Source organism: Phoxinus phoxinus (assembly GCF_949152265.1).
Source record: "Phoxinus phoxinus genome assembly, chromosome: 10".
NCBI lineage: Eukaryota > Metazoa > Chordata > Actinopteri > Cypriniformes > Leuciscidae > Phoxinus > Phoxinus phoxinus.
Window position 1 is genome coordinate 17,618,656 of NC_136885.1, and position 26,385 is coordinate 17,645,040.

Below are 26,385 nucleotides of genomic sequence, written 5' to 3' on the forward strand. Positions count from 1 at the left end.
CTAGAAATAGAAATGGCGAAGGTGTTGCGTGATGGGAGTCTATTGGTGAAATGCAAAAATGCTGAGCAGAAAAATAAAGCTATGAAACTGCAATCAGTATGTAAAAAAAGAATAATCAGTGAGAAGAGAGGATCTAGGGGAGTGATAACAGGAATTCCCATAGAAGAGAATCTGGAAGAACTAAGGAAAGTGATTAAAGGAGGAATGATCACAGAAATCACTCTAATGCAGGCTTTCAGAAATGGAGAAAAAAACTGATAGTGAGTCCATACTGCTACAGTTTAAAGATGAGATGCTTCCTATGAAAGTGATGGTAGGATATATGAGCTTTACCGTCAGAGAATATGTACCTCCTCCATTAAGATGTTACAAATGTCAGCGGTATGGACATACTGCAAATGTATGTAAAGGAAAATACAGAGATGTGGTAGATGTGGAGGAGAACATGCATATGGAGAATGTGGGAGTAATGTAACAATAAAGTGTTGTAACTGTGGAGGGAACCACACAGCAGCATATGGGGGATGTGAAGTCCGGAAAAAGGCAGTAGAGGTTAAAAAAGTAAACTCAAATCAAATCAGAAAGTAACATACGCAGAGGCTGTGAAAATATGTAATAATGAAAGAGGAAAAGAAGATATTAGTACAATTAAAGAAGGAACGGGGTCAGAGAAGGAAAATACAGGAATATCAATGGATAGGATAGTGCTTTTTGTAGCACGTCATCAACTGCTCAGAACAAGCAAAAACAAAAACAGAGAAGATTAAAATCATAGTTAAGGCAACAGCTAAATTCCTAAACATGAAAGATTTGTCGTGGGAAAAGATATATGCTGACCTCAGAGGTGTCAAAAGTATTCACATTCATTACTCAAGAAGAAGTACAGATACTAGGGTTTAAAATGACTTCTGTAGAAGTTGAAGTATCAACTCAAGCTTTTTACTCAAGTAAAAGTGTAAAAGTACTGGATTTTAAAACTACTTAAAGTATAAAAGTAAAAGTAATGCAAGGCAAAAAATGCCATTAAGGACAAAAGCCAAAGGGGCCTATAGTGCATCCCCTAAAAAAATTCTAAGGCCATAATGACTATAATGTTATATCTATTAAAATGTAAATGTTGAAAAACTTGTGAGGCACTAGGCTACCGGTTTCAGCCGCATATACTGTAAGGATTTCGGATATTGCCATCTTTGTGGGGATATTTTGACACTATAATGGTTGCGCTCGCGCGCGCGCACACACACACACACACACACACACTCACTCTCTCTCTCTCTCTCTCTCTCTTTCTCTCTCTCTCACACACACACTCTCTCTCTCTCTCTCTCACACACACACACACACACACACTCTCTCTCTCTCTCTCTCACACACACACACACACTCTCTCTCTCTCTCTCTCACACACACACACTCTCTCTCTCACACACACACGCACACTCTATCTCTCTCTCTCTCTCTCTCACACACACACACACACTCTCTCTCTCTCTCACACACACACACACACTCTCTCTCTCTCTCTCTCTCTCTCACACACACACACACACTCTCTCTCTCTCTCTCTCTCTCACACACATTCACACACACACTCTCTCTCTCTCTCTCTCTCTCTCTCACACACACACACGCACACACACACTCTCTCTCTCCTCTCACTCACACGTCACACACACGCGCGCACGCACACACACACTAACGATTATGTTTGCCACTTATCCCGCGATTGTCATACAGTAGGCAATATTGTAAAAACGGCTGTCCCCAAAGCAATATTTGACGCGATTTGCTCCGTATTCTTGAGCACAAAACTGTTGATTCATTTCTACCTCGCTTACCGCATCTACAGTAACCAAATGTAACAACAGCGCGCCGCGCGGACAGCCTCTCACAAGTTAGAAAGAAAACACAAAGCCAATCAGTTCAGCGATGTGTGTTCAGGAGGCGGGACTCAGATCTATTGTATAATTGGCCATTTTTTTGAACGACGACAAGCCGAATGAAAACAAGCAGAAATGAAATAGGAGTAACGAGGCTATTTTTAAAATGTAAGGAGTAGAAAGTACAGATAATTGCGTGAAAATGTAAGGAGTAGAAGTAAAAAGTCGGCTGAAAAATAATTAGTAAAGTAAAGTATAAAATAAAATAAAGTAATAGTTATTGAAATATGGAACAAGAAAGAAAAGATTAAAGTGATTAACTTCTATAACCCATGTAAAAAACTAGAGAGAGTACAACTAGAATCAATACTGGAGGAGTGGAGAGGAAAAATGATTTGGTGCGGGGATTTTAATGCACACAGTAAGGTGTGGGGTGAAAAAGAAGATTGGAATGGAGAAATTTTAGAAGAGATAATGGATGAAAAGGAATTAGTATGTCTGAATGATGGATCTGGTATAAGGATAAATTTAAGTAAGGGTACAGAAACCGCAATAGATCTTACGTTAGTGTCCCAGTCTTTGGTAGGGATAAGTAGTTGGGAAGTAAATAAAGAGAGCACTATAGGGAGTGATCATTATCCTATATTTACAGAAATTGGAATAGAAAGGGACATGCAAAAGAAAGAGAAAGTAAGTAGGTGGAAATTTGAGCAAGCAGATTGGAACAAGTTTAGAATATTGTCCAAAGAAAAATTAAAGGAGGTTAGTATAAATCAGGGAATTGAAGATCTGAATGAAGAATTAAGTAGTAGTATTTTAGGTGCAGCAAAAGAGTCGATACCAAAAAGAGGAGGCAGTAATAGAAAGAAAATTGTTCCGTGGTGGACGCAAGAATGCACAAAGGTAATTAAAGAGAGAAATAAGGCATTTAAAATCCTGAAAAGAACACATAACTTTCAGAATTTAATTGAATATAAGAGGAAGCAGGCTGTAGTAAGGAAGACAATAGAGTTAAGAAAAACTTTTGGGGGAAGTATTGTGAATCTCTAGGAAGAAGTACGCCATTAGATAGAGTATGGGGTATGATTAAGAGAATGTTAGGAAATAAAAGAGAGTATGGTTATCAATGAAAGATGGAGAGAAAGTAATAATAGAGAGCAAAGGTAAAGCAGAGTTGCTGGCAAGGACATTTGTTAAAATACATAATGGTAATTTGAGTAATGAGGAAAAGATACAGAGGGAGAAAACAATAAGAGATAATGTTGAAGTAATGCAGGATGATGGGGACAATGGAAGTACCATAAATGTGATGTTTACAATGGGTGAATTGAATAATGCCTTAAGAAAATCGGGAAAAACAACACCAGGGAATGATCAAATAAGTTATTGTATGATAAAAAAATTAAATGATGAGAGTAAAGAAATGTTATTAAAGTTATATAATAAGGTTTGGGAAGTGGGATGTTTGCCAAAACAGTGGAAAGAATCAATTATTGTCCCTATATGTAAACCAGGTAAGGATCCAAGTTAAAGACTGATTGCTTTAACTTCACATATAGGGAAAATTATGGAAAAAATGATAAATGAAAGATTAAAGTATTATTTGGAGACAAAAGAACTAATAAAGGAATACCACAGTGGGTTTAGAAAGGGACGAAGCACAATAGATCCGGCTATATGTTTAGAGAGTGAAATTAGAAAAGCTCAAATTAAGAAAGTATAGTATCGGTATTTTTTTATGTTGAGAAGGCGTACGATATGTTGTGGAAACAAGGACTAATGATTAAGATTTTTCAGATGGGAATGAGAGGTAGAATGTATAGTTGGATCAAAAACTTTTTAACGGATAGGTGGATCGCAATAAGAATAGGGAAAGAATTGAGTACAAAGTATTTAGTGGAAAATGGAACTCCTCAAGGGAGTATAGTTAGTCCAGTTTTGTTTTCAATTATGATAAATGAAGTGTTTAGTAGAGTTGATAGATCTATAAGTGTTTCTTTATTTGCAGATGATAATTTGGAAAAAGGGAAGAAATATAAAATATATAGTGAGGAAGATGCAAGAGGCAATTGGGAAAGTAGAGTGTTGGGGAATGGAATGGGGTTTTAGGTTTTCAGTGGCAAAGACCAAAGTAGTCTGTTTTTCACAAAGGAAAAATCAAGAACAGATTCAACTTAAACTTTATGACAAAAATTTTGAGAGAGTGGAATGTTTTAAATATCTCGGGATATGGTTTGACAAAAAACTTAACTGGAAGATACATATTGAGAATGTTATTGAAAAATGTAAAAGAATACTAAATGTAGTAAGATGTCTGATAGGTAGAGAGTGGGGAGCAAGTAGGACCTCATTGAAAACAGTATATTGGATTAATTAGGGCAGTTATTGATTATGGATGTACAGTTTACCAGTCTGCTTCGAGAACATTATTAAAAAAGTTGGATGTTATTCAAAGTCAGGCGTTGAGACTCTGTTGTGGTGCTTTTAAAACAACCCCAGTAGCAGCATTACAAGTGGAAATGAATGAGATGCCATTGGATATTAGAAGAAATCAGATAGCATTAACGTACTGGGCAAATTTAAAAGGGCATAAGGAAAGACAAGAAAAGGAAAGGCGACAGAGTAAGAGCTTTGGTTGGATAATAAGAGATGCAGTCAGTGAGATAGGGATAGGAAATATGATGGTAAGCCCCACTGTGCCATTATCCAATGTTCCACCTTGGCTATTAGGGGAATTAGAGATAGATTTGCACCTTTTAGAGTGGAAAAAAGAGAATAGTATTGACACGAGTCAGGTTAGCAGATACCTATAGGAGAATTATTCTATGTTTACTAAGATATATACAGATGCTTCAAAAACAGATGATAATAGAGTAGGAGCTGCGGTCATTATACCAGAAATTAATGTTATGTTAAATAGGAGAGTAAATTATAAATTGTCAGTGTTTACAGGAGAAATGTTGGCCATTCTCTTAGCCCTTGAGTGGGTAGAAAATAGTAAGCCAATAAAAGCGTTAATAGGATCAGATTCAAGCAGTGCGTTAACCAGTATTAAGAACATGCAATCAGAAGCAAGACAGGATATTATGTTGGAAATAGCCTAAACTGTTTTCAGAGTTAATAGTAGGGGTAATAGTAAAATTCATATGGATTCCAGCCCATGTAGGAGTAGATGGAAATGAATTGGCAGACAAATATGCAAAAAATGCAACCAAAAAAGTAGAGATACAGTAGATATGGTAGTAAGATATAGTAAGGCGGAAGTTAAAAGTATAATTAAAGCAGAAATGAGAAAGAAGTGGCAAGAGGAGTGGAATATGGAAACAAAAGCGAGAATGTACTACAGCATCCAAAAGAGGGTAGGAGGCATGAGAGAAAGTAATAGGAATAAAAAGGAAGAGGACATTATTTCGAGAATGAGATTTGGGCATACTGGATTAAGTAGTACGCTAAAAATAATAGGGAAACATGAAACTGGGATGTGTGAGGTCTGTAATATTAATGAAACAGTAGAACATGTAATTATTGATTGTCATAGGTATAAGGAGGAAAGGATGAGGCTGAAAGACTGGTTAAGTAAAGAAAAAATTAGATTTGAAATGAAGGAAATATTACAAATGAATTCAGCGAGTGTAGGGTATAGAGCAATATTTGTGTTTTTGAATAAAACAGGGCTTATTAGAAGGATATGAGCTTAGTTGTTTTAGAAAGTTGTATATAATAATGATGTGAGTGATAATGTATTAATATTAATAATGTTATTAGATATTTATGTAGGTATTTATTGGTTTTATTTATGTATTTATTTGTATATTTAAAGAGTAGTGAGTAAAGCTATTGTGATCCACACTCCATATCAGGTGGCAGTAATGCACACCTAAAAGTTGTTTGCCAACCGCCATTAGAAGAAGAAGAAGAAGAAGAAGAAGAAGAAGAAGAAGAAGAAGAAGAAGAAGAAGAAGAAGAAGAAGAAGAAGAAGAAGAAGAAGAAGAAGAAGAAGAAGAAGAAGAAGAAGAAGAAGAAGAAGAAGAAGAGAGTGTTTTGACTGTTTTTCTGTCATTCTCTAGCCATTTAAATATTGTTATTTTGTCTGGTCTAGTTTTTTTTTTATCTTGTTTTGTTTCTCCTAGTCCTGCAGTTTAGTTTCCCCAACCATTTTCGATTTGCTTCCGTTATTGGACCTTTGCCTGTACCTGGATTATTCTTTGCCCTGTTCCTTAGGCTGTGTTTACTGGTTCTAACCCTGCCTGCCTCTTGACCACTCTCCTGTCTTGCACTCTTGCCTTGTTGGACTGCCTACCCGTTGCTGACCCTTGTCTGTCCTTGGACTACGGAATCGTCTCTTTCCCCTATGATCGGTGGCTCGTCTGCCTGATTAAATATTGTTTCCTTTTACTTTGATTTTTGTCCAATAAACATTGTTGGAACAGATCTGCTCTTGGGTTCTGTTTTCTGTGTCCAGCCGTTTCAGTATTGCTTCAATCAGAACTTGTTGAAATTATGAATAAATATCAAACATACCTCCACTTGCCTGTCCATTTTTGTGAAGGGTTAGATTTGGTCTGTAGTGTAAAGACAAATACATTGTTACAACTAGTTAATCTTTACAACATTTTTGTCTCACAAATCAGCAGCTTATTACAGTTGTTTTGCTGATATCATTTTATTATCCGATAAATACAGGCCCGGTTTCGGAATTAAATTACTGAGGGTGCTCTAAAGTGCTCATGTAATGTGTAGAAACAGCTAAGTACCTCCATAAAAAAATTGTATCATTACCACAGCAAAAGCTATTGGAGCACATTTCCTTTACTTTTTACCTATTGAACTCTTTGAAAATAATAGTTCTAATAACAAATTGTTCATATAATTATATACATTTTTATTTTACCGTTGCCATGTAGTTAAATCCCAAGCAAGATGTGTGACGCAGAACAAACGAAAAATAGACATTTTTAATAAACACAAAGAGCGATAGCATACACAACGAACTAACGTAACTTCAATGAGAGACAATGAACAGAAGAAAGCTCAGGGCTTAAAGAAGAAAGATCATCAACAGCACAGGAACAGGTGTGGACTATTCTGAAACCATGACAACTAATGAATGACTCAAAAACTGTCACGGGTGGAAGACGAGAGACGTGGATTCAGTTGCAGAGATGATTTATTAAGATGACAGACAGGTAAGGTACAAACACCAACGCACGGCAACACCAAGAAGGTACACACAAACCAGCACAGGACAGCAAACACAGGTAGACTAAATAGGGAGGCAAACAAGGAGGGTAACGAGCAGGACAGGTGGGACAACTAAACCAATAATCAGATAACAAGGGGGAGGGACCAGACAATGACAAGAGCACATGGCCCCAAAATAACAAAACACCCATGTGCACCACCAGACAGGACAGACATGTGACAAAAACAGGCATATACAGACAATGATAACTTTGGGTACATTTACACGACAACGGTGTAGCCTACTAAAAAATGGAAAAAAATTTCCTTTGTGTTTTTTGCATACAGAGGACAACATTGTCAAAATAATCCCTGTTCACACGGGTCTGCGAAACCGTTTAAAAACGCTGTATTGTGCTGCCAGGCCAGTAGTTGGCGATGCCACTTTGTAAAGAAACACTACACACCTAGTGACTGAATATGTGTGTGCATGACGTCATCATTTTCACAAATTTTTGTAGTTTACACAGACGATAATGGTATAGTTAAAGTAAAAATACACTTTGAAACCCAAGTTCGTGTTTTCAGGACCCCAAACCGATGTTGTAAATGAACTACAAATAACGTATTAAAGTACCTGGCTGCTTGTGTTCTTGATATCAAGGATGAAACCATTAGAAATATCTGAAGTAATTTTAGGCTGACAACGTACAGAAGCCTGAAAGATTTAAACTTCTCTTCTCACTCAAGCGATGTTTTAAGAGGGAATGACATCTGTGATGTTATGTGTTATTCATTGAGCATTGGGCAGTGCTTTGCTTTCCTGCTAATAATATGCTGGTATGGTTAGTTGAGCAACAAGATCACAGCACTTCTAAATTCACACAAAGATGCATTCTGTGTCATTGTGTCCTTCTGAGTTTGTACTTTCAAGGAGCATAAATATTGACATATTTTAGGGAAAGTCTCTGTAATTGCACATAATTCAGAAACATATCGTTTTACTCACATTTTCTTGGTTTTTATTAAATAGACAATCAGACCACAAATGCCAGCAACTGCCACTAAAACTCCAATGACAATCCCAACTATCGCTCCTGTTGTCAGTCCTCCTCCTCCTCCTCCTCCTCCACCACCACCTACTAAGATAAAGATAAACAACAGATCATGTACTGTACACAATACTTACTGTAATGCACCTGTACCAAATTTGTAATTAAAAAAACTCAAATAAAAATTAAGCAGGCATTATGAAGGTACAGTATGAAAGGTACTGTATAATGTCTTTCTAATGGGTGTATTTTATTTATTTTATGTACCAGACTTTTATGCAAATAATTTTACCCCAGGTAATCTAAAGCAATACAAAATGTCATAAAAATACCTATTACTATTTTTAAAACATACATTTTTGAAAATATGACATACTTTAATATAGGTAAATTAAGATAAAAGCATTGGTTATTAAAAAATGACAACACATTTCAGGTTAGTTTTAACTGCTTACCTTGAACTAGTAAAGCATGTTTTTGTGAGGCGCTTCTCTTTGTGACGCTATTCGAGGCAGTGCATTCGTAATCTCCAGTGTGTGTGAGGTCAGTCTTCTCTATGGTGAAAGTGTCTGTGGTCACACCGGTGTCTGTCCCATTAAACCTCCAGCTGAATGAGGCAGAAGGTTCAGAATTTGCAGAGCAAGACAGAGACACAAGAACCCCCAAATCCACCACATTCAGACCCTCAATAGAAACATCTTCTGGTCCATCTAGAACAAACACACGAGACTCACTGTCAGAGGAACAAACTGAGCACTGAAGTATGTCTATATCAGGTTTGAGCTCAAATCATCTTGATGTTTAAATGTTTAAATGTTTAACACTCACAGCTGATGTTCAGTCTGAGTTTTGCGGTCTCAGAGCTGACAGGGTTTCTATAACTACACAGATATTCCCCACTGTCTGATCTCTGCACTGGACTGATGGACACTGATCTGTGATCAGGTGAGAAGATGATGCGGTTGCTAGGAGACAGAGGACTGTTATCTTTCATCCACTCCACAGAGGTGATGCTGCCAGTTCCCTCAGAGGAGATGTTAGCAGATGAGTTTCCCTCTATTAATGATTCTTCTGGACCAGTAAGCCTGACATTAGATATTTTTTCTGTGTAAATGAGAGAGAAAGAATAAATACACTGGATCTAAAATTAGTCTTTCACATTTAGTGAGCACTTATTGCTAATAAAAATCTAAAACTAAAACCATAAATAAAATGTCCATTACTTGAATAAACAATAAACATTAACAGAAATACAATTATTTTAACTTGTTGCATAGGCAATATTTCTCATTTTCATTTAGTTTAAATTAAAGTACTAAAATAATGGTAACACTTTACAATAAGGTCTCATTTATCAACACTAGTTAATATATTAATTAACATGAGCAATACATTTGTTACAGTATTTATTAATCTTAATTAACATTAGTTCAAATACAGCTGTTCATTGTTTGTTCACAGTGCATTAACTAATGCTAGCAAATACAATTTTAGTTTTAAAATATGTAAATGTTGAAATGAACATTAACTGAAATGAATTGCTGTAGGCAGGGACGTGCAGAGAGTTCCTCCGGGGCAGGAGCTCAAATGTAATAAAGGGGCATAAATATGCTCATCAAGGTTGCATTTATTTGATTGTAATATTGTGAAATATTACTACAATTTAAAATAATGGTTTTCTATTTTAATATACTTATAACAATACATACTTTTTCAGGATACTGAGTTTTAAAAAAGTTTTTAAAAAAAGTTAAAAAAAAACAGCATTTATTTAAAATAGAAAACTTTTGTACCAACATACAATACCGTTCAAAAGTTTGGGGTCAGTAATTTTCTTTCTTTAAAAAATAAATAAATATATTTATTTATTCAGCAAGGATGTGTTTAAATTAATAAAAAGTAAAGACTTATAAAATAATTAATATTTTAATTAGGCTAAATGCTGTTATTTTTTTTTTACTTTTTATTCATCAATGAATCCTGAAAAAAAGTATCACAGGTTCCAAAAAAAAAAACATTAAGCAACACAACTGTTTCCAACATTGATAATTAATAATGCCTCATGGTGCGTTCACACCGGACGCGAATAGCGCGTCAGGCGCGAGTCATTTCAATGTTAAGTCAATGCAAAGACGCGTTACGCGCGTAAAACGCGTGTAACGCGTCTTTGCATTGACTTAACATTGAAATCACTCGCGCCTGACGCGCTATTCGCGTCCGGTGTGTGGGTGCAGTCAGACTGACAGACAGATACGTACAAATAAACGGGAATTTAGGCTACTTTAGTTTTGTACACATTATGTTAATTATAATCAAATACATTTTGTTATATTGACCACATTATTATCATTAATATTTGTCTGAGAGGGGCACTTTTGATTAATTTTGGAAAAGGGCAGGCCTGCTGTAGACTATTGTTAATTTTCAGTTCATGTTAACTAATGTAGTTAACTAATGAAACCTTTTTGTTAAGTGTTACCAAAATAACTAGCACCAAATTAGCTAAAACTGTATAGGTAGGCCTATATAAAATAATAAAATCTAATTCAAAATATTAACAAAAACTATAATAGTATATCACAATAATAACACTTACAACTACCCCAAACATGTGAGTTTGCATGTTTAAGGAACTGTAAAAAATAAAATAAAAATAACTTCCTAAAAAACACAATAGCTTCAAAATTCACATCAGGGTATTACTATGTGTCAGGGATGTATTTGACCAGGCCAATGGGGCCAAATTAAGCTCAGGGGCCCTGGACCCGGGGCCAGAGAGGCTTTATGTTTCAAGGCACCGTGGTCCAGAGCATTAGTAAAGGCCCATCAACAATGAAAAAAATTGTTATTTGTGCTTAAATATGTGCGCCCCACGGTCAACAAGACCCCTCCAATAGGACCCTCTTTAACTTTAAACACTATTTAATCAGGAGTAAAACTGTTGCAATGCAATTAAAATGATGCCACAACTGAAGGAAAGTATTAATTTGTGAAGAAAATCTCCATTTAAATCAAAAAAGGTTTATGTGTAATTCACTGTTTAGGTCTTCAAAGGTTTGTAATAATTCATATGTTTTATTAAAATTGTCAAAGATATGGGCTTGAAAGTTTAGGTCTTGGACAAGATTTTATAAAGATTATATAAACAATATTTACAATATTGCCTAAAAGGTATTTAAAATTAGATTATAACAGTAACACATTTCCAAGACATTTTAGTGTGATTTCCATAACAATTTTAAGTTTAAATGTGTGGTTTTAATCATTTAAAATTATAATAATAATAATACAAATCCCTGGGACACAAGAGTGCAAAAATCAACACCATGCATCTCTAGAGATTACAGAAACAATCTTATTATTTTACACATCCACATTTTTGTTTAATTTACAGCATGTTACATTGACAAAACTATGAATGCTAACTATTTTCCCTTTCACATACATATTAAATTCCGTTTATATCATCATCTTTTAGGCCAATATATTTTATGCTTAAAAGCTGAATCACGTTTTAGCAACACACTCACCGAACACTTGTAGTTTAGTTTCTCCTGTAAGTGGTCCTCCAGCAGTAGGTGTTAGAGTGAGTCTGTATATTCCAGAATCATTCAGTGTCAGATTCCGCAGCTCCAGAGCGAAAGTGCTGCTGTTCACACTGACTCTGCCTTCATATGCGGAGTTTACTTGAGCTACACCAGATGTTACTGAAATAATATAAGTTGTAGTAAAAAACCATTGAGTTGTAAGAATGGATATGGAGGGTGGGTTATCAGGGGCGAGCACCACGCTTCCTCCTATTGCTCCATTAGCCGGATCAGGAAACTGTAGATCTTCTTGACCGAAATATTGTCCTGTGTTTTATGAAAGAAAGAAATGAAAGCAAGTTAAAATAGCACTAAATGTATACTACTTACATTTGTTTGTTCTGCTGTTAACTACTACAACTACTGTGGTGATTTTTTTATTTGTAAAACAATTTCAGTAGAAGGCAGACATTTTTCTGCAGTTACCTCATAATTAAAATAGAAGTAGGCTAACTAGTTATTTTATAGAGATATTCAATATGCTACACGGTTTTAAGTTATAAAAAGTCTCACCAAAACAAGACAATATCGACAGCGTCCAGTACAAACGATGAGAAACCATCACGATCGAGCTCTCCTCTTGTCAGGAGCTGCAGCTCAAATCATCTGAATATTTACATTAGTTTTCAGTTAATGATAAAAGGCAGTTAGAATACAGAGAACTCACTGCGCCACCTAGCGCTGGATATTAACAGGAGTCATATTTTTGATCATGGAAGAGCTAAATTAATCACTTCAATCATGTAACATCCAAATAAATTAAATTGCTTTATTCAATTAAAATAAATTATTTTATATTACTGATTCACTCTTGCTATTGGGTGGGTCTAAGGTTAATATATAATACATGTTTGATACATGTTTTACTAAATATAACAAATGCTATGTTCACTAGGTTTCTATTACTTCTTACTGGCACAAACAAACTAACATTATTCAGACCCTCATAAATTCCAGAAGCTCAAAAACAAAATATAAGACGGGAAGTTTATGGAAGCCCGTTTCCGCCACATAAGGGTGAAAAAAAATCTAAATTATGACATAGGCCTAACTCATAAATATGACAGAAAACTGAAAAGTCACAATTTTTACTTACTAAATCCAAATCATGACAGGTCGAAATTAAGACATTGAATCAAAATTCAATAAAAAAAAAATCCATTTAAAAATCGAAATGATGTCATTACAGTTTTTCTGAATTGCTAAAACACATTTCTTGAAACCATCAGTCACTTTCTGAAAACCTTAAACACAAATCCAAATTTTAAAACCACATTCAGAGAACATCTGACAAAATCAAACAATTGCCTCAAAACCATTTTATCTAAACACTTCGCCACTTACCACCCCTACCAAATAGTCGATGGCATGGTGGAACACTACAACCATGCCCTCTCTCTCAGCCTGGACTTTGTAGCTCCTCTTACCACGCGTTACGTGTCTTTCACTCGTCCTACCCCCTGGTTCACCCCTCAGCTCCGAAGGTTGAAGACCATAGGACGTAGGCTCGAGAGACGATACAGAAGATCCAGCCTCACTGTCCATCATGAAGCATTTAAAGAACACGTCATGAACTACAAAGAAGCCCTTTCACAGGCAAAAACAAGGTATTATTCCACACTGATCAGTAACCAACAAAAACACCCCAAACAACTCTTCTCCACGATAAACCGTCTTCTTCAACCTCCTGATGTTGCTGGACCCTCAGAGGCATCTGACCTCTGCTCCAGGTTTTTGGATTTTTTCCAGCAGAAAGTTGACACCATCCACCAGCAGCTCCAGTCTCCTGGGGTCTCTCACCACCCTACACCACCCCAACAGGATTCCCACTACTTAGCTGCTCACTCACCTCAGTACTGCCTATCTGCCTTCTCGCCACTGGACGCCGACCAAGTAACAAAATTGGTCACCTCTGCCAAGACTTCTACCAGCAGTCTTGACCCAATGCCCACCACCCTGGTCAAGGCCTGTCTGCCCATCCTCTGCCTGCCTATGGCAAACATCATAAATGCATCTCTTGCCTCTGGTGTAGTACCATCCAGCTTTAAAATGGCGGCAGTCATCCCCACTCTCAAAAAGCCTGGCTTAGACCCAGATGACCTCAACAACTATCGTCCAATTTCCAACCTCCCTTTCCTCAGTAAAATCCTGGAAAGAGCAGTGGCAGCCCAGCTCCAACATCACATGTCCCACCATGAGCTTTTCGAACCTCTCCAATCTGGTTTCAGAACCCACCATAGTACTGAGACCGCTCTCATCAAAATCACCAATGACCTCCTGCTTGCTGCAGACAATGGCCTTATCACTATCCTCATCCTCCTTGACCTCTCCACAGCTTTTGATACAGTTTCCCACTCCATCCTTCTTCACCGTCTCTCTGAGCACATCAGCCTCAGTGGCACAGCACTGTCCTGGTTCCAGTCCTACCTCACAGACCGGAAACAATTCATCACCCTAAATGGTTCCAACTCGGATCCAGCACCCGCCAACCATGGCGTGCCATAGGGCTCTGTGCTTGGTCCTCTGCTTTTCACCATTTACATAATACCCATAGGTCATATTATTCGTAAACATGGTCTTAATTTCCACTGCTATGCCGATGACACTCAACTTTACATCAGCACAAACCCCTCCTCACAGCTCCCACCCTCACAACTTGTCAACTGCTTGGAGGATCTCAAATCATGGATGACCACAAACCTACTCAAACTCAACAGCAACAAGACAGAACTCTTGGTGGTGGCCCCTGCACCACTGCTTAAGAAAGTTGGAGAACTGGCCCTGGTTGTGGATGGCTGCTCCATTTCTCCATCTCCTGAGGTGCGCAACCTGGGCGTCATCCTGGACTCCACTCTCTCCTTCCGGTCCCACATCAACAACATCACTAAGTCTGCCTTTTACCACCTCAGAAACATCTCACGACTCCGGCCTTCACTCACACATTCAGTAACTGAGACTCTCATCCATGCCTTCATCACTTCCCGTCTGGATTACTGTAATGGTGTCCTGTCTGGACTGCCCACTAAGGTTCTTAGCAGACTCCAGTATGTCCAGAACTCAGCTGCCAGGGTTCTAACACACACAAAGCCTTGGCAGCATATCACTCCCATTCTTCAACAGCTCCACTGGTTGCCAATTAAGTCACGCATCACCTACAAGATCCTTCTGCTCACCTACAAATCTCTCCATGGACTCTCACCACAATATATGACAGATCTCCTCCACCCCTACACTCAGTCACGTTCCCTGCGATCCTCTGACAAGGACCTGCTGGACACACCCCGCACCAGGTTACGGACTTTTGGGGACAGGGCTTTCTCTGCCAATGCTCCCAGACTCTGGAACAGCCTACCCCTCCACGTCCGCTCTGCCCCATCCCTGCTCATGTTCAAAATGCACCTCAAAACATTTCTTTTCTCTAAGTCCTTTGATTCCTAAACCCCCCCTTCCCCTTTTTTGTTAAGCGACCTTGGGTACTATGAAAGGCGCTATATAAGTCGAAGTTATTATTATTATTATTATTATTATCTGTGCTCAAAATCAAACAATGGACAGCGAGTCAATATTATAAACGCTATCATTCATTGGACACTACATAAAAAAATGGAGAACACAGAATCCAAAGCATTGCAGTTACAGAAAAAAAAGTATATTGTAACAAAGTAAACACATTTTGCAATAATGTAAAAAGTATAGTAATCACACGACAACTTACACTAGTATGGTGAATAAATTGTATAGTGTATGCACTGCAAGTATATTGTACTGAATAAAGTATAGCCTAGGCCTATTGATTGTCTGTATATTCAGCACTTGCATACTGTGAAAATACAGTGACACTATTGCAAAAGCCAAAAAGGTTCAAACAAAACTCTAAACGAAAGCATGATACAGTACACTCAAAAGAGTTGTGCAACTGCAAAATCAAGGTCAGTGAGAGATTGATTGATTCTGCTTCAGCATCATGTCTTCATGCTGGTCCGGCCTGAGGACTTTGTCCATGTCGTCTCTTGCCAGGCAAAGTGGAAAACCCTCTGGAGCGTCAGATCCAGTCTGGACAACATTCTCCACACCTTGCTCTTTCTCATCCTCTTCCTCCTTGTTCACCTCGCTCTTATACACATTCTCTTCCTTCTCTCCCTCTTATATTGTTTCCGTTTCCATTGTTGGTATCAACATTCAGTGCAACATCAATTTTGGCACTCTGAACTGACTTGTACAATTGGTTTGGTCTCATCATTAGAAATAAGTGTGAACAATTTTGAGCCGTTGTGTGTAATCGATGACAACTGTGTTGTAGTTGTGTTTAACTTTTGCCTGTCTGTGTTTAGCGTTTTGAAACATAAGTGCATCACAGTGCGAAATGTGTTTTAATGAGTGAGAATGTGTTTAGAGTTTTGCAAAAAGAGTGCATGAGATTTGCAAACAGTGTTTTGCCTGAACTTGTTTAATGGAAGTAAAAAAGAAAAACTGATGTGATGCCATGGTGTAGCCACTAGATGCATAGTTCTATATAAAGTGGTTTATAAATGATGTAGTGGTACATACATACTTATTTGTATTAAGTTGTGGATTTGGATTTTATACCTAGACATTCTCAAAGACTACTTTTTGTCAAGGTTTAGATTATTATTATTTTTTTTATTTTTTTTATGTTGATTTGAAGTGTCAGTTTTTCCATTAATTTTACTTAATTGAACCATGAACACAGAGTGCATTTAATACTTGTAGGTGATTATTGTAGGAGGACTGTAAATTAAGCATAACATCTTGACAGCAGGGGTTGTCAGTAATGTTCTGTTAATTTAATTACTTACAGTAATATATTTACAGGATAATATTTTACAGTAATGCTGTACCAAGTTTTAGCAACACACTCACCAAACATGTTGTAGTGAAGTTTCTCCTGTACGTGTCCCGTCTCCAGCATTAAATATTACAGTCAGTCTGTATTCCAGAATCATCCAGTGTCAGGTTTGATGTCACTGACTTCATATGTAGGGTTAGCGATTGAAAGATTTAAAAAAATTTTTTTTTTATAATATTTTAAACTCAAAAGTGAATAAACATATAATGTAGTAATTTTCATACTTTTTGAAGTGTTATTTTATAAATAACCTTTTTTTTATAAACCCCCCCTAACCTGTCTTTTAATTAACCCTTATGCGCTATTCGTTTTAAACAGGATGTCGGGGTCTCCAAATAATAAAGTATTTTTTATAAAACAAATGTAATATCACTCACTTTTATAATGTTTTTACTGTACATTTGTGCAGTGTTAGGGGGGATTTCATGTATTTTTTAAATGTAGGCTATATAAATAAATAATAAAATAAATAAAAACATTTTTTAAAAACTTCGCTGTGAAAACAAAACTGTGAATTTAACAAAGATCCACATTTCTCATTTTCATTTATGGAGGTAACATGGACAATGTGCCATGGTTTAATGCCTGCCACCAAGAACACCAAGGTTTAAGTTTTTAGATTTATGTTTAGACTTTATATAATAATTATAGAAAAATAACTATTTTTCAAAGTTTAGCATTTTATTTGTTCTGAAGTATCACAGTATTGACCTGTATTACAGTAAATACAAATAAAAATGATGTTAAACATTAATTTTTTTGTCAAAATTCATAAAATTTGACAAAATGTAAATTGTTTTTAAATAACTGTTACTGTATGGTTAAATATACTTTCAGATCATAAAGGCATAGTGGTTCAGCTGCTTAGTCGACTTCAGAAAGTCTCATGAATTTATTTTCATGCAGAATGAACTACAAAGTTATAACCAAATTAGTGCAGGCAAAATATCCAAAATATTGAATGTAAATATTGAATGTTTTTTTTTAAACATCATGAAAATAAAACATTTAAAATATAATTAAAAAAACACCATGCAAACACATGAATAACAAACGTGAATATGAATCAATATGTAAACATAACGTTAAACAACAACATACACAATGTATTTGCAGTGAACATGTGCAAAGCCTACTGAGCCTAACCTCAAATACTTGATGTTTTCAAGTATAAACCTGCTTTTTTATTAGTAGGCTATATAAATATGAATCAATGTGTAAACATAACATGTCATGAACTGCCTGAGACGCAAAGGTTGAGAATCCAAATGCAGTAGTTTATTAAAAGGGTAATGCAAAAAGCAAAACAGGCAACAAGGTGTAATGAGATAATGAGACATGGCTGAATAGAGTCAGGGATGATAAGACTGGGCAGTGAGTTCTGGGAAATGTAGTTTGTGAGGGAATGACAATAATCTGGGGCGGAGTGTCCTCTGGTGGCTATCAAGGGCACTCCAGCTGGTGATCGTGATCATAAACAACACAGAACATGTTATATGGTACACCACATCCTTTTGACTTTATTCTCAAAAATGACTATTTTATTATCATATTGATGTCATTGTCGTGCTATGAATTAATTCTTGTAATTTTACATTTATTCTCAACATATTACGACTTTAATCTTGTATTGCTATATTATCTTAGCCTTATATTATATTTAAAGTGGAAAACATGCAGTACTTATTTATATCACGTCAACAAATGTATTAAATTGTTTTAAACAAACACAGTGTTGAAGTGGTAAAAGTGGACATTTGACAGTTTTTGTAGTTTATTCAGAATTCATGAAAATCACTCATCCTCATGGAAAAAGTTTAACTCACTATATCTGCCTTGATAAATTCTTATCACTTGCATGTCAGTGTTATCACATCACGAATGAAAAAATATACAGTACTGTATGTGGCCGTATAAATATTCAAAAGAGCTGAAAACACGAACCAGAAAGTGGAATGAACAAGACAAACTCTTTATTTTGAGCAAAGAAAATTAAAATAGCAGGAAAAGTATTTATATTGCATTCTTTGAAAAAGATAATGAAGAAATCATTTCTTTAGCTAAACCCCCTATTTACAACCATGTCGCTTCCTCCTTTCTTTCCCTGTATGACGTTGTGTTCAGGTCTAAAGGTGAATCCACTGAACAATGAAGCCTCTGTTTTTATTACCCACTATCACAGTTCTTGTATTTTCCCAGTCCAAGGAAGAAAGAATGAGGATGTGTCTGATGATTTCTGGTAAACTGTTGGGTGAATGTGATCAGCCAGAGTAATTTATTAATTATAGATATAATTTATATTTAAAAACTAGCCAAAATATTTAATAAATAATCACAGACAAGATGGGAAACATGTTCTTCAGGACTATGTGAAGAACAGCTGTTAAATCTGTTCTACTGAGTTCTGTTTGCATAGATTTAATGTAGATTCAGTCTTAATTTCCTCACCTGTGCACAGGAGGGTTTGACACCCGAATAGAGAGGTTATACACACGCATATGATAAAAGAATCCAACCAAATGATTTCCTAACTTTACTGCAGGACTACAGGACAGAATAAATAGCACTTGTTTTGTGATGCAGCCAAAGCACATACAGTATTATGCTGTACAACAAGACAGACTGGACTTTAATATTATTAACCTGCTCACCTGAGGTGAAGGAGCCCTTGGCCTGTTTGAAACTCAATGCTTTACATTTTCATACTCGTTTTCTTCATAACTGAAATTCTCATATATAGTAGATTCACTCCTCTTCACCGGAACTGCTCCATCTCTTCTTGTCTTCTGGATATCAATGATTTCGTCATAGTTTGAGTCCTAAAAATAGTGATTTGTTTTTCTTAAATTTTAATCACAACATCAGACACAATGATGATGTCTCTTGAGCTAAAATTGTGGTAAAAAGTTAATGTTGCTGACATTTAAATCATGAAACAGAAAGCCCGCTGTTAATCAGTGGTATTATCATGATTGAATATTTGTTAATAACATCCATAGTTTAATCGCAATCCTCAGCATGTTTTTGTGCAGCAATATGAGAAAGATTAAAGTTCATTTGAGCTATAAAAGCCATAAACTCTTTAATTACATCTATGAGATAAAAGACTCAAGAGACAGAAGAGGCAGAACAACTGAATATCAGTTACTACTATTGAAAACACCTTTCCTGTAAGTGTTTGTGATGTGTCATTTGACATCAGATTTACAGTTTTAAATTGGGTCCTATAATGAAAAGAATAGTTGTGATGAGAAGACAAAACTGAAAGTCACTCACAGGCTCTTGTCTGCTTTGTGCTGCTGCTGCTGCTTAAAGAAAGAAACATTTAGTAAGTTTGATACTGAGAGAAATACGTCCTGAATCATTTGTAATATGAATAAATCATCTGAAATCTATTATGATGATCAGTATCAGTGTTGTTTCAATCAAACCACACTCATGTTGGTATTACGAAGAAACATACCTCCACTTGATTTTCCCTTTTGTTCTTTGTTTAATAACATTGGGCTGTAAAGTAAAGACAAATAAATTCTTACAAATATTTACCACATTTCTGTCTCACAAAAATGCAGTATATAACAGTCTCATTTTATTATGTAGGAAATATTGCAAAAAGATGTTACAGTTTTTCTCAGTCGCTTTGGTGCATTTCTCACATCACTATTTACATTTGCACAACAGTTAGTTCAACCTCCACAACATTTAGTCATGTGTGCACATCATAGTAGCAGTTTCTCATTCCTTCCAACAAATTGCAAATGCTTTTTGACATGCATTAATTGCTTTCATACAACTCTCTGCTGTTTTCTAACATTATCATTTGCTTATGTCATGTCAGTCAAAATTAACTATACTTGTGAATGCTGAATAGTCATTCCATATAAAACTAATAGTCCTCCTTTCATTGCTTGAGTCTAGCCTGGGAAAACCCAGACCACTCTCAGTTGTAACTGAGTAAGGGTCTGGCAAAGCTCCATAGACAATTCATTTCCACAGGGGCGTCACCAACGGACGTCGGATAGATCTAAAACCAATCAGAGCGATGAATGTCATGACGTATGCAGAGCGACGGAGAAACATCTCGAGACTCTCAGCAATTCTCTGTTTGTGTTGACGAAAATGACAATTTTAAATCGCATGAAACAGACGCGATAGCTGATTCGAACGAGTGATGTTGTGATGTTCCACGGCGGCATCCATCTTTGTAATGTACAAAATCTGCGTCACCGTCTCTGCTCTGTCGTCATCGTGTAAAGCATTACTAGTTGCAACCAATGATAAGCCACTTCTCTACAATCACTGTCAGAGCTGAATCCCATAAACCCCCACTTTACAAGCATATATGAACCAAGCAGGACATAGTACCATTTCTACAATACTGTGACACAGAAATGGAAGGCCAGCCTTGTGGAAGAGGGGTGCGGGTGAGGGTGAGGGTGAGGGTGAGGGTGCAGGACGGGGAAGGGGAAGGGGAAGGGGAAGAAGAGGCCAAGTACATAGGCGGATCCCTGTTGAAATCAGGGCTACAATTGTGCATCATGTTGTCAATTATGGCATCACAACGGCAGAGAGGAACGTCTGGATGTGCATGAATGATTACACTATGTATGTTGTATGTTCAGTTCCAATATGTACTGCAATATTGTTTACAGTTGTGCACAGCTCTACCCAAAGGGAGTTTATGTTTGTTGTAAATAAGGGTGTATGTTTTCTTTTGCACAATGCTGTGAACAAATTAGAATTGCAAAGAGCATATGCAGTAAAAATGTGACACATTCAGTGTCTTGTAGTTACCTCACTAAATACAGTAATGTGTAACTTTACTGTATTTTTCAAATCGCTGTGCAAATAGTATATAGTGCCGTCTTGAGCATTTTCAGGTAGTGTCACCAATATCTAACTTTTTGCATTGGAAAACATTTACAGAGTAAACTGTCATAATGAAAACATGACAAAGCCATTTGACTATCTTGTTCATAAGCAATGGTGTCAAGACTTTTCATCTTGATGACACTGACACTTTCATTGACATGAATACTTGCTTTTGAGGAATGAGCGATCCATTTTGAGCAAGTGACACGCTTTTGCAGGTTATCAACTAGGTTTTGCAGTTTGTACTAATTGTTTTGAGAAATGCATTAACTGTTGTGCAAATGTAAATAGTGATGTGAGAAATGCACCAAAGCGACTCAGAAAAACTGTAATGTTAGGGAAATTTACTGTAATTGGACAGTTCATAAACCCTGAGTTTGATATCTCACGAGAATTATATTTTTTAAATCACTGAGATCTTTAAAGGTCATATAGATCTAGACCTGTTTAAAGCTGATACATGTTGTGATTGTAAACACATTATTATTAGTAATCTATATAATATGTTAAATTAAAGCTGTGATTACAAATTACACCAGGAGGTGCCAGATTACTTACATTTTCTTAGTTTTTATTAAATAGACAATGAGACCACAAATGCCAGCAACTGCCACTAAAACACCAATGACAATCCCAACTATCGCTCCGGATGTCAGTCCTCCTCCTCTACCGTCTATAGAAAAGATACAATAAACAACAGACCAAGGCCATATACTGCACACAATAATTGTTATACACTTTAAATACACAGTATCAAAACCTTAATTTAAAAAACTGAATTAAATTTAAGACAACACAAGGCAATTACGAGCAATAGAGATGTACATCCAAAACAGTAAAAAATGAGGACAACAGAAAGCTCCAATGAACAAATATTAAATTAAGGTCAACATACTGGTTATCAAAAGTTGAAAACACATTTAGAGTTAGTTGTAACACTTACCTTGAACTAGTAAAGCATGTCTTTGTGAGGCGCTTCTCTTTGTGACGCTATTCGAGGCAGTGCATTCGTAATCTCCAGTGTGTGTGAGGTCAGTCTTCTCTATGGTGAAAGTGTCTGTGGTCACACTGGTGTCTGTCCCATTAAACCTCCAGCTGAATGAGGCAGAAGGAACAGAATTTGCAGAGCAAGACAGAGACACAGGAACCCCCAAATCCACCACATTCAGACCCTCAATAGAAACATCTTCTGGTCCATCTAGAACAAACACACGAGACTCACTGTCAGAGGAACAAACTGAGCACTGAAGTATGTCTATATCAGGTTTGAGCTCGAATCATCTTGATGTTTAAATGTTTAACACTCACAGCTGATGTTCAGTCTGAGTTTTGCGGTCTCAGAGCTGACAGGGTTTCTATAAGTACACAGATATTCCCCACTGTCTGATCTCTGCACTGGACTGATGGACACAGATCTGTTATCAGGTGAGAAGATGATGCGGTTGCTAGGAGACAGAGAACTGTTATCTTTCATCCACTCCACAGAGGTGATGTTGCCAGTTCCCTCAGAGGAGATGTTAGTAGATGAGTATCCCTCTATTAATGATTCTTCTGGACCAATAAGACTGATATTAGATATTTTTCCTGCGTAAACGAAAGAGAAAGAATAAATACACTGGATCTAAAATTACCCAAGTAACATTTGTAAAAAACAAAAAAAAACTTGTGCTTTTGCATGGCAGAAAGTTGTCAAATTAGGACTACAACAAACACAGAGATGTGAGTACAAGTCTGATGAATAAAGCAACCATTATAAACCGTATTTAACAAATGGCTAGCAAATTATAGTATAAAAAAAAAAAACATGTGTCAGGTATATTATGTAGATGCCAATGGGGCCATCAAGGGTCTTTGGCTGCAGGGGGCAGGGAGGCCCTATATCTCAAATCTGCGTGTCCAGGGCTGTACAAAAGTCCTAGAAATGTTTATTTATGTTTGAATATTTGCGCCATATTGATAAACAGCCTTTTATTAGAGGTAAATCTGTTTGTTTTGACACCAACTGAAGGAAAGCAGCAATTTGTGTAAAATGTACATAAATCAATTCCCATTAAATATCAAGATGGTTTATTTAAGCGTCTATTTAGATTTCCACAGTTTGTAATGCATACAATTTATGTTTGATGGATTTTCATAGAAAAGATTGCATAAATAAAAATAAAAAGATTGCAAATAAATTGCATAAATTATTCTTGATTGTGACCAAATTTTGATGTTAAATCCACTATTGTTTTACAGTCAAATGAAAAAGAAAGGACAGCCTTTTGAATTGTATGGTTGTATGTATCAGGAAATAATAAAAAATCACACAATACCAAGGAGGAAAGACATCAGCAATGATCTTAGAGAAGCAATTGTTGCTGCCCATCAATCTAGAGGGTTACAAGGCCATTTCCAAAAAATCTGAATTCCATCATTCTATAGTGAGGAAGATTATTCACAAGTGGAAAACATTTAAGCCAGTTGCCCCAGTTCCCCAGAAGTGGACGTCCCAGCAAATTCACCCCAAAGTCAGACCGTGCACTGCTCAGAGAAACTGAAAAAAAAAAAAAAAAAAAATAGCAACAAAGATTTTTTTTTTTATTAATAATAATTTCTACTCAGAAGTAAATTTGCATATAATGTAGTTATTTTAATACATTTTAAATTGTTACACTGAAAATAAATCAATAAATCTAATACAATTTTCTAATGCCTCCCCTAATCTCATTTTGCATAAGAAGTTGTCACGTGACAAATCTGCATTTTGCCAGATAATAGCCTATGGTATATATAGTGCATGCCTGTAGTGTGGCTGAATATTCAGTGTTCTTTACAATGTGCAACAAATGCAGAGAAATCTGGACCTAATAAAAATAAAGTCAGATGAAGATGCCGATGCTGATGCCGTGCTTGACGACTCCGGCCTCGGACAATCTTATAAAGGTGAGAGGACAGCTAAACCTTGCTCGAAATTAGGTCATGCAACAGGACAATGACCCCAAGCAATCAAATCTTCAACAGAACGTCTGAAAAAGAAAATTATCACGGTGTTGCATTGGCCCAGTCAAAGTCCAGACCTCAACCTGATTGAAATGCTGTGGCGGGACCTTAAAGAGCTGTGCATAAACAGATGCCCACAAACATCAATGAACTAAAGCATCGTTGTAAAGAAGAGAGGGCCAAAATTCCTCCACAACAATGTGAGAGACTTAAAAAGTCATATAGAAAATTATTATTTCAAGTTATTGCTGCTAAAGGTGGCTCTACAAGCAATTAAATCATAGGGCGTAGCTACTTAGTTTGTCACACATTGGCCTCTCCATTTTGACTTTATTTTTGGTTAAATAAATAATGACACGGAGTATTGTCATGACATGTTGTTATTCATCTGAGATTGTATTTATCTTATTTTCAGACCTGCTAAAGACCAGATGATTTTTTATTATGTCCTGATACGTAAAACAGCATTCAAAAGGGTGTACTTTCTTTTTCACGTGACTGTAGAATTGTTTTATACAGGATTTAATGCAATTACATAAGAAGTAACTGTAATCAAATTACTGAAAAATTAAGAGTAATCCCTTACTTTAATTTTTCAAGGGAAAAGTATAATTACAGTAATTAATTACACCCAACACTTATTACGAAATGTTTTGTTTAGTGGACTCAAATTAAATAATTTCAAAGTACTAATACTGTATATTAGTTTTTAATTTTAAATAGTTCAAATCAGTTTCTCCCAATGAAATGCGTTTGCATGGTATTATTCCAGTAATAAAGTAGATTAAAAGGAGAACTGTAAATTAACAATAAAATACTGACAGCAGGGCTTGTCGGTAGTTTTCTGTTCATTTAATGTAAAAGATTTACAGGATATTATTTTACAGTAAATACTGAACCACGTTTCAGCAACACACTCACCGAACACTTGTAGTGAAGTTTCTCCTGTAAGTATCCCTCCAGCAGTAGGTGTTAGGCCTACTCTGAGTCTGTATATTCCAGAATCACCCAGTGTCAGATTCCGCAGCTCCAGAGCGAGGGTGTTGTTGTCCACACTGACTCTGCCTTTATATGCGGTGTTTACTGTAGTTACACCAGACACTACTCTAATTATAATAACTGAAGTAAAAGACCACTGAATTGAATAAACCGATATGGAGGGTGGGTTATCAGGGGCGAGCACCACGCTTCCTCCTATTGCTCCATTAGCCGGACCAGGAAACTGCAGATCTTGACCGAAATATTGTCCTATAAGAAAAAAAATACATTTGTTTTTACATTTTGCAAATCAATTAGGCTTAACTACTTTCATTAATCCAACTACTGTAGTTATTTTTAGAGGTAACAAAAAATAACAACTTCAGTAATTGTCAGACATAGATTTTTCTGAATTTAAATAAAAGAGGATTATATAGTTATTTTATAGACAGAAGAATATAGAAATTCAACACGCAGCATAACTTAATTTCTAAAAAGTCTCACCAAAACAAGACAACATCCACAGCGTCCAGTATAAACGATAATAAACCATCATGATCGAGCTCTCATCTGTCAGGAGCTGCAGCTCAAATCATCTGAACTTTAAACATCAGTTTTCAGGTGAAGATAAACGGCAGTTCTAGAATACAGAGAACTCACTGCGCCACCTAGCGCTGGATATTAACACGAGTCATGTCACAGATTTGATCACGTGAGCAATTATCATTTCAGTCAAGTAACATTTAAATTAAAGAAAGTTCAGTCTCGCTATTTTACTTTACTGTTTGCAGGAGTGCCACTTTTCAAGAATTTATATTCTGTAAATAACACAAGCACCAGCACTGCCTGTCCAACATGAGGTTACATGTGATACTGATTTGTCTATAGCCTACATTAAACATTACATTTGCTGTTTATTCTCTTGATTTTCTTAAAAATGTGTTCATGGCCAATTCACTTAAGTTAAATCTTATTTGAATTGTCT

At 36.3% G+C, this 26,385-nt stretch overlaps 2 protein-coding genes across 2 annotated transcripts; both read right to left on the bottom strand.

The window, feature by feature from the left end:
• Positions 1–8,402: 8,402 nt before the first annotated feature.
• On the bottom strand, positions 8,403–12,348 carry LOC307006104 (cell adhesion molecule CEACAM1-like; the record flags this gene model as incomplete). The annotated part of the gene is made up of 5 exons (XM_079626742.1): positions 12,215–12,348; positions 11,645–11,968; positions 8,943–9,218; positions 8,570–8,824; positions 8,403–8,416 (listed from the first exon to the last, which is right to left on the bottom strand). Exons 1-5 carry the CDS (start codon positions 12,261–12,263, stop codon positions 8,403–8,405), a joined length of 918 nt encoding a protein of 305 aa, XP_079482868.1. The 5' UTR covers positions 12,264–12,348.
• Positions 12,349–18,346: 5,998 nt separating this feature from the next.
• On the bottom strand, positions 18,347–26,066 carry LOC307006319 (cell adhesion molecule CEACAM8-like). The gene is made up of 8 exons (XM_079627168.1): positions 25,905–26,066; positions 25,344–25,670; positions 22,749–23,024; positions 22,384–22,638; positions 21,999–22,113; positions 20,032–20,075; positions 19,845–19,870; positions 18,347–19,387 (listed from the first exon to the last, which is right to left on the bottom strand). The coding sequence occupies exons 1-8, from the start codon at positions 25,954–25,956 to the stop codon at positions 19,253–19,255; spliced, it is 1,230 nt and encodes a 409-aa protein (XP_079483294.1). The 5' UTR covers positions 25,957–26,066; the 3' UTR covers positions 18,347–19,252.
• Positions 26,067–26,385: the final 319 nt, after the last annotated feature.

Coding starts and splice junctions, on each gene's coding strand:
- LOC307006319 (XM_079627168.1), bottom strand. CDS start 25,956: ATGATGGTTTATTATCGTTTATACTGGACGCTGTGGATGTTGTCTTGT. Junction 25,671..25,904: donor GTGGATGTTGTCTTGTTTTG/GTGAGACTTTTT, acceptor TTTTTCTTATAG/GACAATATTTCGGTCAAGAT. Junction 22,114..22,383: donor ACATGCTTTACTAGTTCAAG/GTAAGTGTTACA, acceptor TCTTTTCTATAG/ACGGTAGAGGAGGAGGACTG.